Genomic DNA, 14,427 nt, shown 5'->3' with positions numbered 1-14,427 from the left:
AATGAGAGGAGTAGCGCTGAAATCGGTATTGCCATGTCGGATTAGGGTTAGTGTGGCCGCAAATCGACGGTATTGGCCTCTGGGCGGTATCCCACAGTGCACCACTGTGACCGCTCTGGACAGCAATCTCAACTCGGATGCACTGGCCAGGTAGACAGGAAAAGCTCCGCGAACTTTTGAATTGCATTTCCTGTTTGCCCAGAGTGGAGCTCTGATCAGCATGGGTGGCGATGCAGTCCCAAATCCAAAAAGAGCTCCAGCATGGACCGTACGGGAGATACTGGATCTGATTGCTGTATGGGGAGACAAATCTGTTCTATCAGAGCTCCGTTACAGAAGACAAAATGCCAAAGCATTTTAAAAAAATCTCCAGGCTATGATACAGAGTCCACAGCACAGTGCTGTGTGACAAGCGTAACGGAAAGCCAAAGAATCAAATGGATGCTCATGGAGGAAGGGAGGGGGGGACTGAGGACTCCAGCTATCCCACAGTCCCCGCAGTCTCCGAAAAGTATTTGCATTCTTGGCTGAGCTCCCAATGTCTGTAGGGTCAAACACATTGTCCGGGATGGTTCAGGGTATAGCTCGTCAATTTACTCCCCAGCCCCTCCGTGAAAAAAAAAAAAGGGAAAAAAATCGTTTGATTTTTTTCAATGTCACCCTATGTCTACTACATGCTGCTGGTAGACAGGATGCTGCGGCACTGAACAGCAGCATCCTCTCCCCTCCCCGGTGGCAGATGGTACAGTGCAGAAGGACTAGCTGGCCTCAGGTGGGGTCAGCCGGGAGCGCCTGGGTAAAAATAGGAATGACTCCCGATTATTCCCAGCCGATGGTACAGAACAGCTGGTAACCATCCTCATCATAGCAACTGGGGGCTGAGCTCCATCAGCCCCCCCCCCCCCCGCTTTCATGTCTAAAGAAAAGATTCTGTACTGCCTGGACTATCATAGCAGCTGGAGGCTGCCTCCCGCTCATTTTATCTCACTAACAAGTCAGTGTTTCTTATTCCTGCATTCTTTATTACTTCATCACACAAATGGGGGGATCCTGCAATGGTAGCCCAGGAGGGTTGGGGGAGGAGGGAAGCAATGAGTGGGGTTGTTGCGGGGCACCCCCTAGAATGGCATGCAGCTCATCATTTTTGTGGGATCTGACAGGGAGCGGCTGTGCTCTCTGGTACACTGGTTCTCTAGTACACACTTGCCCCATATTCTAGGCAGGACTGACTATTTTTAGATACAACAAAGGAGGGAATGACCCGGGGAGTCATTCCCATTTTTGCCTTTGCACCCTCGGCCGACCTCAGCAAAGGTCAGCCAGGAGCACCCATGATAGCAGCAGACGGTACAGAACGACTGATTACTGTCATCTCATCGCCAATTTACAATGGCACAGCAGACGGTACAGAACGACTGGTAATCGTCTCTGCTACCTTGCAAAGGCAAATGAATGCTGCTGTGTAGTGCTGCAGTACCACCTCTGTCAGCAGCATCCAGTACACATACGGTGACTGTAAAAAAAAAAAAAAAAAAGCTGAACGGGCTCCATGGTTGCCATGCTATGGCGTCTGCCAGGGCAATCCAGGGAAAAAGGGCGCGAAATGATTGTCTGCCGTTGCTTTCCCGGAGGAAGGAATGAGTGACGACATTTACCCAGAATCACCTGCGACACTGTTTTTGCACCATCATGCATTGGGATCTCAACCCAGAATTCCAGTGGGCGGGGGAGACTGCGGGAACTATGGGATAGCTACACACAGTGCAATGCTCCAGAAATCGACGCTAGCCTCGGTACATGGACACTCACCATCAAATTACTGTGCTTTGTGTGGCCGCGTGCACTCGATTTTATACAATCTATTTTACAAAACCGGTTTATGTAAAATCAGAATAAACCTGTAGTGTAGACGTACCCTAACTTAGCTAGACACAAAAAATCATGGACTGAATAGAGTCACTGGATGAATGCCTCATTACAACTATCTGTAACCCACTTAATCCCCTGCTCCTGGTTTTCCCCTCATCCCTTTTTCCTCTGTGACTGCTGGGATTTTAATGAGCCACTGTCCCTTGAAATGTGTTAGCTACATACACTAATGATCTGTTCCACCTTGTAGTCAGAATGCTACAGCTGAATACATTACCTCACCCACCTTTTCTCTCTTGCAAATTTAAAGCAATATTGTGTGGCCACAGTCTCAACCTATACCATGTCAAGACTGTTAAAGGCTGGAAAGCAAAAGCCATTAGAATTGAAGTCGGTACACCAAATCTGGCCATAGGCCTCTCTACATTAGAGGGGGGAAGGATAGCTCATTGATTTGAGCATTGACCTGCTAAACCCAGGCTTGTGAGTTCAATTCTTGAGGGGGCCATTTAGGGAGCCAGGGCAAAAATCTGTCTGGGGATTGGTCCTGCTTTGAGCATGGGGTTGGACTAGATGACCTCCTGAGGTCCCTTCCAACCCTGCTATTCTATGATTGCAATTAAAAACCCACAGCTGGCCTGTCCCAGCTGACTCAGGCTAAGGTGCTGATTAATTGCAGTGTAAAAGTTCGGGCTCCGGGACCCCAGAGCCCGGGCTCCATCCTGAGTCCAAACATCTACACTGCAATTAAATAGCTCCTTTGCCCAAGCCCCACAAGCCCGAGTCAATGGTGCAGGCCAGCCGCAGGTGTCTAACTGTAGTGTAGGCATACCCTCAGTTGAGGAGCTCATCTTTGAACTAGGCTTCCACTGATTGCCTTGACAAGTGAAATTACATATGGATCTCTTTGTTCACTATTCATGCAACCACCTCTGTGGTGCAAAGTGCCAGCTGCTTAATGGTACACAACAACTCAGGGTAGGGAAAGTGAACATTAATTTACCCATTTGTAACTACAACGGCAATTTTAAGGGGGCGGAATGTAATTACCAGATTTCAGCCAGGACACTGGGATTAGCTATTTCTCTCTTATAGCAGTATAATGAAACTAACAAGTGGCCAGAGCCTCTATATTAGGTCTTACTCAAAAAACAACACCTTCAGTAGCATATTATCTTCTACTTCTATGCTGAGGCATTGTTTCATTACTGATTCATAAAGAAAAATTACATTTGCTGAATCAAAAAATTATTTGCTGAAGGATCCAGGTTTTCCACATGCGTCTCCTATCCCCAACTCTGCTGATCTTGGAATATCTAATGGGATGACAGCACAAAATGGTTGGCTGCAAAGCTCATTTCAGCTAATTCCATGGTCACAGGTGAAAAAAAAAAGAGAAAACAGTGTGTTTAGCGAACATGAGAAATTTCTTATCAAGGCTGTGAGTATCCTCAGAAAAAGCTTGTTAATTATAAGGTAGTTATCAAACTTTCTTTGAAAAGATTACTACTAAAAAAGATAAAACAGTTTGCAAAACTATTTATTGAAGTCTGCTGCCACTATCACTTCAAATGACAGGCTTCCAAAGTGATTAAATGGTTACCATAATTTCCAGAGTACTACAAGGTCTGAACTTTTTGCTTAGCTTTGCTTAGTTTCCGCTTAGTTTCCAGCCTATCGGAAATGTCTTCACTAATAAGTGGTAACTTGTTATAGGATGACTTTGTTGAAAGGAAGATTTTGTTTTCAAAGGATCCCACATATGTAAAAGTTTCAACATCTGGCAAAATAATAGTGTTGCTGAGGAAAGACATTTTGATCTTTTTTGTGGATTAACAGGAAGTCTTCAGCACACATATCACTTACTCCAGTGTCTTTCATTAGCTCTTGACATTTACTGGTTACATTCAAAGACCTATTGCTAATAGTAACTATTTTACAAAGATGCAATGTAGCTTATATGTGGTGCTGTCCTCTTGCTATTGCTAAGGTGATTGATAGAATTATAGGACTGAAAGGGATCTTGAGAGGTCATTTACTTCAGTTCCCCATACTTATGGCAGGACTAAGTATTACCTAGACCAGTGGGCAAGGCGATCCACTGTGGGGCGCAGCAGGAGAAGCGCTGCCAGAGTGGGGTATGAGGGGGTGGGAATGAGCGAGGAAGCTCTCCCCTCCTCTCCCCCACCGCCTCGGAGGGCCACCTGGAATGCAAGGGCTTTAGGGCCCTGGGATAAGGGGGCCCTGGCCTGCAGCTCTAAAGCCCTTTTCAGAATGCAGCCCTGCGAACTCCGGCCCACGGAGGAGCAGGGGCAGCCAGCCAACCAGAAAGAAGCGGCGCTTTTCCTTTCAAAGCCAGCTGGAGAGAAGCGGCTGCTTCTCTCCAGCCACTGGCTGTGTGGCCACCCCTGCTCCCACTGAGTCCTCTGGGCCGTGCTCACAGGGCTGCATTCCAAAAGGGGCTTTAGAGCTGCAGGCCAGGGCCCTGGGGCCCCCTTAGCCCAGGGCCCTGCAGCCTCTAAAGCCCCTGCAGTCCTGGTGGCCCTGCAGGGGGAGGGGGGGGGCAGCTCCCAGAATTGCACCTCCCAGAATTGTGGCCATGGGAGTGGTGCTGCACAGAGCCACCTGCACACCCCCTGCACCAAACAGGAGCTTCCCCAGGTAAGTGCTCTGCACCTCCTGCCTGCTCTAGCCCTGAGCCTCCCAGACTCCACATCCCACCCTAAGTCCCCTCCCACACCCTAACTCTAATCCAGACCTTTGAATTGCTGTATCATAAAGTGTTAAACCAAGACTTTCAGAATTAATGAAGCATATTCAATCACATTGCTCTCATTAAAAATTAATAATATTTTTGAGAGATCAAAAAGGGTTTTGTACCGTTAAGAAATACTATAAAAATTAAATATTTTTTAATTTCATCTCTCATCCTTTTATAATTTCTTTTTGTATGTTTTATAATGTACATAATATATTAGTATAGTAGCACATGTATATAATTTATACATAAATAAATACACATATATCGGAGGTGCGTGCTCAAAAATTTTACACTGATAGGGATGTGTGATCAAAAAAAGTTTGGAGACCACTGATATAGACCATCCTTGACAGGTCTTTGTCTAATCTGCTCTTAAAAAAATCTTCATTGACAGAGATTCCACAACCTCCCTAGGCAATTTATTCCAGCGCTTAACCACCCTGACAGTTAGGAATTTTCTCCTAACGTACAACCTAAACTGCCCTTGCTGCAATTTAAACCTACTAGTTCTTGTCCTATTCTTGGAGATTAAGAAAAACAATTTTTCTCCCTCCTCCTTGTAATAACATTTTATGTACATGAATGTCTACTATCAAGTATTCTTGACTACAAACATTTTTACACAAATCTACAGTGAATGCAGTTATCGTAGGTGGCTCGTGTGACATTTTTTAGGAATGATGAATTTCTTTATTCAGTATTACTGATTTACAGTATACTGGGCTAGATTGACCTTTGGTCTGACCCAGTTTGAGAGTTCTTACAGTAGTCTAATCCTCTCTGGATTAGACTACTCTCTGTAATTTTTTTAATTATTATTTATTGGTGACATCATTGATTTTTTTGGTATGTATGCTATCAAGAGTGCTTTTGAAGCTCTGAGAAATTATCACTCCAAACTTAAGTCAAAGGTCATCAAGACAAGAGAGTCAAAGCTTCAAACCCTCCTTTCCTATTACCTAGTTGTGAGCTATGAAGTTCTGGTTTTGGTGCAGTGTGAGCCAGTTCCTTCCAAGGAAAGAAAGGGAAGAAAAGTTAGCTGAAGGAAAAACAAATCTGCTCTGAAAAGGACCAACAGACCTCACGTAACTTTTTTCACAAGTGTTAACTCTGGTGTCCTCAGTAGTTAGTGTTTGGTTGGTGAACTTACTCCTCGTCAAAATGTTATGCTAGCAACACTGATTTGATTTGAAGCCAGGCTTAAAACGAGCATGTACTGCACAAGGTTTACTCCACAGCTCAATTTTTCTATTCCAGTTCCAACACTATAACCTTGCTATGGCATACAGTGTATTTGAAAACCAAGTAAAAGCACCTTTGTACTGTAAGAAATGTTTGTATCTTGAAAGGAAATTATATTTGTAAGAGCAAGAAAGCCAACATACTACAGACGTCGGTAAACTTCCACCTCCTGCTATTTCTATAATATCATAAACCTACACAGTGCTTTACAGACAACTAAAAATGATGTTTACAATGTAATTTATGACAGAGATGTAGCCAAGCCATAAGGAGTGGGAAGAACAGGACTAAAGAGCTACAGTAGTAAGTTAACTCTGGCTGCTGATGCATGCAACTTGAGAGTTAACCTCATTTTTTATCCTTATCCCTCCTCTGTACCTTCTATTTTCCTTGATATACACATACATGCACTCATTACAGCTTAGAAGGGAAGACTAGCATTTGTAGCATTTGGGGCCTGATCCAAAACGAGTTGAAGTCAATGCAAATGACTTGTATTGACTTCAGTGGACTTTGGATCATGCTCTTGGAGCACAGGATGGAAGCATGGTGGACTGGGTCAGAGAACCATACTCCAGGTTTAAGGAGCTCAGCAAGAGAAGGTACTGAGAACAAAAGGAGACTAACGGGGTGGAGTTAGGTTTGTGGCAAGAGGGTATATTATTAACACAACAACATAATCCACCAAGAAATAGTACTAGGTGTGCAAACTAGCCTTTGCCTTCTCAGTGTCTCAAAACTTCATACCTTATGTTGCAGGATCACAATATTTTGAATGAGAAAGCGATACGCATTGTACCAGGGCAGGAAGACATCCTTCAGCACATCTCTTACTCCTTCCTCCTTAAACCGCAAGTTTTCTGCTCTTACCACAGGAGAATTGATGAGGTACAGCCTGCAGAGAAACATTGCAATAGGGTCAACTAGGAAGAAGTTTAATGGCATTTCCCCTATGGTCTCTATTACTCATATTAGAAAGCTTGTCATTTAAAAAAAATAATTACGTTCTCTAAAAGCTTACCTGCAAATACTTATCAAAATGTTTTACAACCATAGCAAATACCAAACATTGAGCCACAGTGATAGAAAAACACTAGAGGGGATGGATTCACAGAAAAGAAAATCTATAAAAAAGACAAAATCATAAGTAGATACAGCATGCTGAAGATATGAAGGTTTGAACCCTAGTCCTATTCTTGTTCCAGCTAGAATACAACCAGTATTGACATCGTGAAACTCAGAAGGAAAACAGTCAGGACTAAGAACCAAATACGAATCAGAATACTAATATATCCTCTCCTCAAAGTCCATAAGGGGGAAGTGCTCTTGCTGTTGTGATTTATACAAAAGCTGTTCTGATGCTGAGGAGTGATCCGATCAGCTCAGCAAGAAGGAAGGCCACTCCTTTCTCAGAATCACTCCTGCTTGCACCTGGAATCCAAGGAGGCTGGCTCCCTTGAGGCCAGTGTCAATTGCTGGATCCTTCAGAAAGTGTTTCTTGACTGTTCTAGGTTTCAAGAATCCATGTTAAGACAAGGCTATTCTCTGGCACAATCTGAAAGTCTTACATCCTTTAGCAATGGATACTACTTATATAGACAGTTTGTTTTTAGGGCTTCCTCTAACAGCATGGAGTCCAAAGGATCCCAACTTCAATACCAAGGAAGGTTTCAAATTGGATCTACTTGGTCCAGGAAGCACTGTCTCAGATCAGTTTCTCCTGAATTAGAAATATCTTGGGAGAGATGACTTCACAAACAGCATATCCCCTAGAGAAGAGCCCTTTCCAAAAGCACTGAAAACCATTAGCCATGCAAACATCCAACTGATGTTCTGGAAGGGAAACTGATCCCTGCCTTTTTCTCTGCCTCCACCACAATAGACAAAGCCCCCAGTATATCTTAGTCAGATAACAAGGAGAGAAAATACAAAAAGAAAATTTTAAACAACTTTCCCTCTACTAATCCTATAACTAAACTGAAAGGTTTCTAACAAAAAACTAACTTTCCCACATAGAAGGAGAGGGAGTAACGTGCCATGACCGCACTAGCTAGTGGTTAGAAAGGAATCGAGACATGGTGGAACCCAGGTATTTACAACCTGATTGAATAGAATATTGGTCTTGAGGGAAGTTATGCTAAATGCCAGTACTGCACAAAAAGATTCAGGACCCACATGGGCAGGCTCACGAGATGCAAAGTCATTAAGGAGAACATAACTGATAGGAAAATATCTTTGCACTATTTGCTCAACTCTAACAGTCAGAACAGACAACTTTAAGAGCTGCCAGTTGAGATTTTCCCATACTGCATGAAGAACAAATAAGAGGTTTTAACATTGGCTTAGACAAGGGATTTTCACTTTCTGCCATTCCCCCCTCACCCTCCCCGCCTTATCTCATTTTAAGGACAGGATAGTGGGTGCTTGTTTTTGGAGTACCCATTTCCATCGCCACATGAAGTCAAATTGAGCCACTATTCCACTTAACCAGTTACCCCACTAGAGCCAACAATACAAAACTTAAGGTGTCCTTACTGAACAAAACAAGTCAACTTCTTCCACCAGGCATTCAGTGTGCCAACATTTTGTTTTGAAGTACCAAATAAAAACACCGGTACCTAGAATAACGCATAATGTCTCCGTATTAGTTAAAAATTACTATACGTCAACAAGTAAGCAGTGAAATCTGAAATAACGTAGAATGAGATTTAAAGTCTGTAGCCTGTAAATCCGCTGCAAAGGAGAAGAGTAGTTCACATAAATATATATATTTTTGGCAGTAATAATGAGAACCATATTCACTTATTTTTTTCAAGTGTATCATAATATGTATCCATTTCAGTTTGCAAAAAGTTTTTCTTTTAAAACCTTATATCTGCACTGCCCTAAGCTAGTATTTTAAACTACAAAAAGACAACTTGGTTTCTACTAAAGTATAACTGACTACTGTAGGTCAGAACTGGTGTCTCACTTAGCTAACTTAACGTATACAATTACTTAAAATAAAGATGTATGTAGTACTCGATTCATCTTGCCAAAAATCTTTTAAGATTTCAACATTGTCAGTAACAGATTTATTTCAGAATTCAATTTGTCATGTTTTATAAACTGTTTAGAACACAAATTTCTAAACTAATGAATCTATGCAGAGATTTCCTTTAGGGCACTTGAAAACCCTAACTTGGGTTGACAGAATACATTCAAAAATACTAGACCATGAATTCTTCTTGAAAGACCTTCTCACATAAACATAATACATAAAATACAGCTGTTAGGGCAAATAGATGGTAAAGCATGAAAGTCAGCATTACAGGAATGTAAATTCAAAGTTTAAATGTAACATTCAACTCTAAAAGCTAGACTTCAATACATGTTTAAAAATAGAAGAAACTTTCTTTTGAATTTAGATGACCAATATGTGGCAATGAAAATAGTTCAGTATTATGTCTAATTACTAAATAAATATTGTGACAAAGTTCCTCCTTTACCTTCGTGGGTCCTGCGCTTATTGGTGGATTTGCTCACCTCAGTGATCTTCCCCTCTGGTGGAACCCACAGTCTGGGTTAACTCCTCCTGTGTCTGATCAGGAGTTGTGAGGTTTGGGGGGAACCCAGGCCCATCCTCTACTCCGGGTTCCAGTCCAGGGCCCTGTGGATTGCAGCTGTCTATAGTGCCTCCTGTAACAGCTGCATGACAGCTACAACTCCCTGGGCTACTTCCCCATGGCCTCCTCCAAACACCTTCTTTATCCTCACCACAGGACCTTCCTCCTGGTGTCTGATAATTCCTCAATCCTCCAGTACACACCCTCTCAGTCTCAGCTCCTTGCGCCTCTTGCTCCCAGCTCCTCACACGCGCTTCCTCTCCTCTGGCTCCTCCCCACCTGACTGGAGTGAGCTCCTTTTTAAACCCAGGTGCCCTGACTAGCCTGCCTTGATTGGCTGCAGGTGTTCTAATCAATGTAGCTATCTCCACTGCCTTCTAGAAAGATCTTAATTGGCCCCAGGTGCCTTGATTAACCTGGAGCAACTGCCATTTGGTTACCATGGTACTAGGGATTTGTTTAGCCTGGGGCTAACACACCTGTTCCTCAGTACTTTACTGTAGCCATCTGGCCTTGCCCCATCACAATATGTAAATGAAACAGCAATTTGGACTCCAATTTTTTATTTATTTATTTTTTGGTATAGTAAATCTCATTGTACAAGCCTTTCTGCATGCTGTCACTGACTCTTGAGATTTGTTCTCAAGTCACAGGATTTTCGCTAGATCTGGAACCAGTCTCAAAATGATATCAGAAGCTCCAACCCCCTCACAAATTTCAGCCCAGTCACCCACTTTCCTGCCTCCTGGGGAAGAGTAGCTCTGACCTTCTTCTATTCACATTAGAGACAGAACTGGAGCAAGGTGGTTGGTCGTGCTGCCCCTTATATCCTTGGTTTGGAGCACAAGGCGGCAAAGGGAGCAGGCATGGACCAACAGACACTGCTACTGAAAAGTTTCCAGTCTGAGGGGCATGGAGCACATGCATATCCACAGAGTACCCAGGGACCAGCATTATGAAGGGAGTAAAGAGGACCTCATGCAGCTGCCCACCCAGGCCTGGCAGAATTGATATGAGGACCGGGGGTGGGGGGAGAGGGGATACAACACAAAAATTAATTAATTAGAATGGGGGATAAGCTGGAAGATCCAGGCCACCTTACTCAATAAATCGGGCAGAGTTTACAACACTAATTGTCTCACATACACTGGAGGTGGGGAAGGGAAATACGAAAATCTTCAAATAGACCAAAAACACTACATAATTTTTTAATCTCACAATTTGTGAGCCAGTCTCACGTGATTTATAAGTGTCTGACTGGAGATTTTTGAACTTTCAGGGCTGGCAATAATGTATAACACAGACACTGCAAACCAATAATACTGTCGTCTCTAAATTTTCCAAATTTATTTTACATAAATGTCATTTTAAATCTTTACCGACCGTGTTCCAAGGTTACCACAACAGCAAATGGCCTGTAAATAAATTTAGGAAAGTAACAAACACTACTGTCTGCAGGCTTCAGAAAACATGCACTTCTCTTGGTTTTATCTGGTGTCCTTGTGTACTGGCAGCTGTGTAATTACAAGACACTGTAAATAAATGTATAATACCAGAAGCATGGACTGTTATAGACTAAATGTATCTTCAAATAAAATTTGTTTTTAAAGCTAGTCAGAATAAAATGCTTCTGAATGTAAAGAAAAGAAACTAGCACAATAAAAGAGTTTCTTTTATTTTCAGTCATTTTAAAGGATATTTGCTTATGGTCAAATGTCTTTTTAAAGCAGTTTATACTGAGCCTGCTCAGCTTGCAATAATAGCTTTACCTCAAAATCATAATGTGGCCTGTGTTTACTGAAGCAGAACATTATTTGACTTGCTTCAGATGTATTTGGTATTTAACGTTGTGTACAGGTGTTTTTACATCAGCCAATTCCCCATCACAAATGTATTGACATGGCAAGAAGGGCAAAGTCTACATGTTCATTCCTTCCAAAAAGGTGCAGAGAAAACTCAATCACCAACTGATATTTGGAAATTATTTTTACTGAAGTTGCAATTTTTAATCCAGACCAGCATAGCAGAAATATTAACTGTAGCAAGTGAAGCATAGAAGTCCGCATAGGATAGGTTTTTAGCGTGTTGAGCAAGAAAAAACTGCCGAGTTCGAATGCTCATCTACACACAAAAATTGTACTGCATTAACTATGCTGCTATAGTTAAGTCAGTGCAGTCCCCCTAGTGTGGGCACAGTTAATCTACTATAAAGATGCCTATACCAAGATAGGGGAAGGAGAAATAGGCTGTACCAATGTAACTACGTCAACATTAGGAGCTGTACTGGTATAGCTTTTGGCAGAAATATCACACTCCTAACCAAAACAGTTAAACTAGTTCAAAAAATTATGTGATGCCCATAGAAATAACTATTTCCCAACTCCCCCAATGACCTCATCCTTTCCTGCAGTCCCTGCCACAGTTTTTGTTGCCCTGCTTTCGGAAATACAAAGCAGGCAGACTGGAGAGTATAGCACAAATACATTCCCTTTAATATGAAGACCTTCTCTGGAGCTCATGGAAGTGAAGGGAAATTAAATGGGGAGAAAGAGAGAGACCACCACACTTTTCCCCCTCACTGCATGACTTCATCTTTGGCTTACAGCCCATGTAAGTCAAGGTTGCCAAGACTGCCCAAGTGTGATGGTAGCTTTAACATTTAGGACTTGTCTACATAGTGCAACAATGCACACCAGAAGAGGTGTAAAATTGTAGAGGGCTTTGAAGTGTTGAACTCTAATAGCTTTGTGTTGACCCCACTGATGTGCTCTAAAAGGTTCCTAGTGTGCATGAACGTAGTCCTGTTTGAAAACAATACAACATTAACACATACTTTTAAGAGTGCATAAGTTGGGTCAACACAGCAGTTAGGGCTCAACACTTTAAGGTGCTCTACAACTGTACACCTCTTCTGATGTGCATTGCTGCATCGTGTAAACAATCTCAGACACTGAATGGTTTCACATATGATTCAAAGAACACTGGAATTAAAGACTCTAAAAGTCAGAGACCAGTATGCAAACTCTCTGTGCTACCTAGCTATTCCTTCCATCTGGGAGTTCTCATCCTATTATACATTTAAGCAGCTTATGTGTGTAACTGCTGTTGATGCTGTATTTACTAACATACTGCTATGCTGAGACTAATGTAAAGCTATCGTTCATAAAGACTCTCCTGAGGGGGAAAGGAGAACTTCCTTCACAGAAGCTAAAGTAACTCTGCATAGAAGCAGTGCCAAAACGACAAGAAAATCTAAAGCAGCTTATTCTATAAACAGTATACAAGAAGTGCTTCAGTGGATAAGCACAAACAACTGAATCACAGAGGTCTTTCCTTAAATGGATCTAGTCTGTACTGCTTTCTACTCTGTGTGTGGGTGTCTGTATAAATAAATATGACATTAGAGAGTCTATGTCAGGCAGAAAAATGAATTAGCCTTTTATTAAACAAAAATGAGGAAATAATGGAATTGTACCTTTTAGCATTTTGGTTTTGCTTTTTTTAAGGTAGAAAAAAATTAGGAAATAAACAACTGAGTTTAAAAACCTCGATAACAACTAGGAATCTCTGCAGTCATGCTGTTTCATCTACCAATTCTCTGCTTCTTAATATTCTGCTGACCATGGTTAGACTATTATAAAAGAGTTTGATCTTGTTGATCAACTTAAGAACTCTATTCAAGCCTTCACAGTAAATCTAGTTTTTTTTTATGACAATGTCTTCCTGAACTGACAACATATAAGGTATTTACCAAAAGGGGACTTTAATGTTTCTGAAGTGTGTGGGTGGGGATGTAAGGGGGAGGAGGAGAAGTAGCTTAAATTTTAAAGTTGTATCAAAGTAGAGACCTCTGTTCCATTTTTCAAGATAGTCAAACATGAGACTAGTCTTCTTAAAATAAATGTTAATTTTACAGCAAGTTTCAGTTATGGCAAATGGAAAGTTTTTAACAAACATACATACTTATTATTTGTACTACCATAGTCTCAGCATGCAATCACGATGCCTGGTGACATATAAAAACCTGAATATAACACATTCAAATGGCTCTTTACAACCATAAATAAGATATTAATTAAGATATTCAATGTACATATTCCACCTTTAGGTTATGAAGAGATTTTATTGCACCCAGCAAATTAAATGCCTCTTATACTCGAGCATTTATGTTATTTTAATGAAACAACTTAAATTGCACAAAGACCTAGATGGTCTTTTTGTACATGAATATATTCAGATCTGCCCCTTCACTTTTGTCTCAATTTTAACTGAACGTTGTGCTTATGAAAGATGCTGCATTAAACAGCAATGTAGACTAAATCTTTTCTCAATGTAGGTAGTATATAGCACAGGTAGTGACTGCACAAGCTTCCCTCCACCATACAGCATGTGCGCAGATATGCCATTCTAGAGTAACTAGCTCTGAGGAGGAGTTGATCATAGTTTTCAGGACCATTCAAATACTTGGCCCCTATGCTTATAAAACCAGCAATAATACCAATTAATGTCAGCTTAAATTGACATATTATATAATAAGAACTGGACACAACTCATTTGCTAACCAAAAAGCCATCAGATAGCAATTAGCTTCAGTCATTATCAGCCTTGTTAGGATCGGAACCAATGTTTTAGAAGTTCAAGGCTCCATAACCCATTACCAATCCCTTGCGTCATCCCTTGCCGCAACTATTTCCTTGCCACGGAGTTCTGAAATACTCTAAACTGAAGTTCCTTCCTATTATTATCTGTCAAAACCCATTACACTCTTTCTGGTATACATGTGTGATATAATCATTCATAGGAATCTGAAGTATTAGGTATCTACATTAAAAAAAAAAAGGACAGAATTGCCAGTTCCTACCTTAGTGCATCAGCTCCATAACCATTTACAATGGTCACTGGATCAGGATAGTTCTTCTTGCGTTTGCTCATTTTTTGGCCATCACTTAA

At 41.5% G+C, this 14,427-nt stretch overlaps 1 protein-coding gene across 7 annotated transcripts in view; it reads right to left on the bottom strand.

Annotated features, from left to right (window-relative positions):
• IARS1 (isoleucyl-tRNA synthetase 1) overlaps positions 1-14,427 on the bottom strand; it is a 221,617-nt gene that overhangs the window by 77,083 nt on the left and 130,107 nt on the right. For all 7 annotated transcript variants that reach the window (XM_030569119.1, XM_030569123.1, XM_030569118.1 and 4 more), the window contains 2 exons: positions 14,339-14,422; positions 6,620-6,767 (listed from right to left, as the gene is read on the bottom strand). In XM_030569119.1, the coding sequence (XP_030424979.1) occupies positions 6,620-6,767; positions 14,339-14,422 (232 nt within the window). The remainder of the gene's footprint in view (positions 1-6,619; positions 6,768-14,338; positions 14,423-14,427) is intronic.

Source organism: Gopherus evgoodei, chromosome 7, assembly GCF_007399415.2.
Source record: "Gopherus evgoodei ecotype Sinaloan lineage chromosome 7, rGopEvg1_v1.p, whole genome shotgun sequence".
NCBI lineage: Eukaryota > Metazoa > Chordata > Testudines > Testudinidae > Gopherus > Gopherus evgoodei.
The sequence above is the reverse complement of the archived record's forward strand: the minus strand, read 5'-3'. Positions and strand labels throughout refer to the sequence as shown.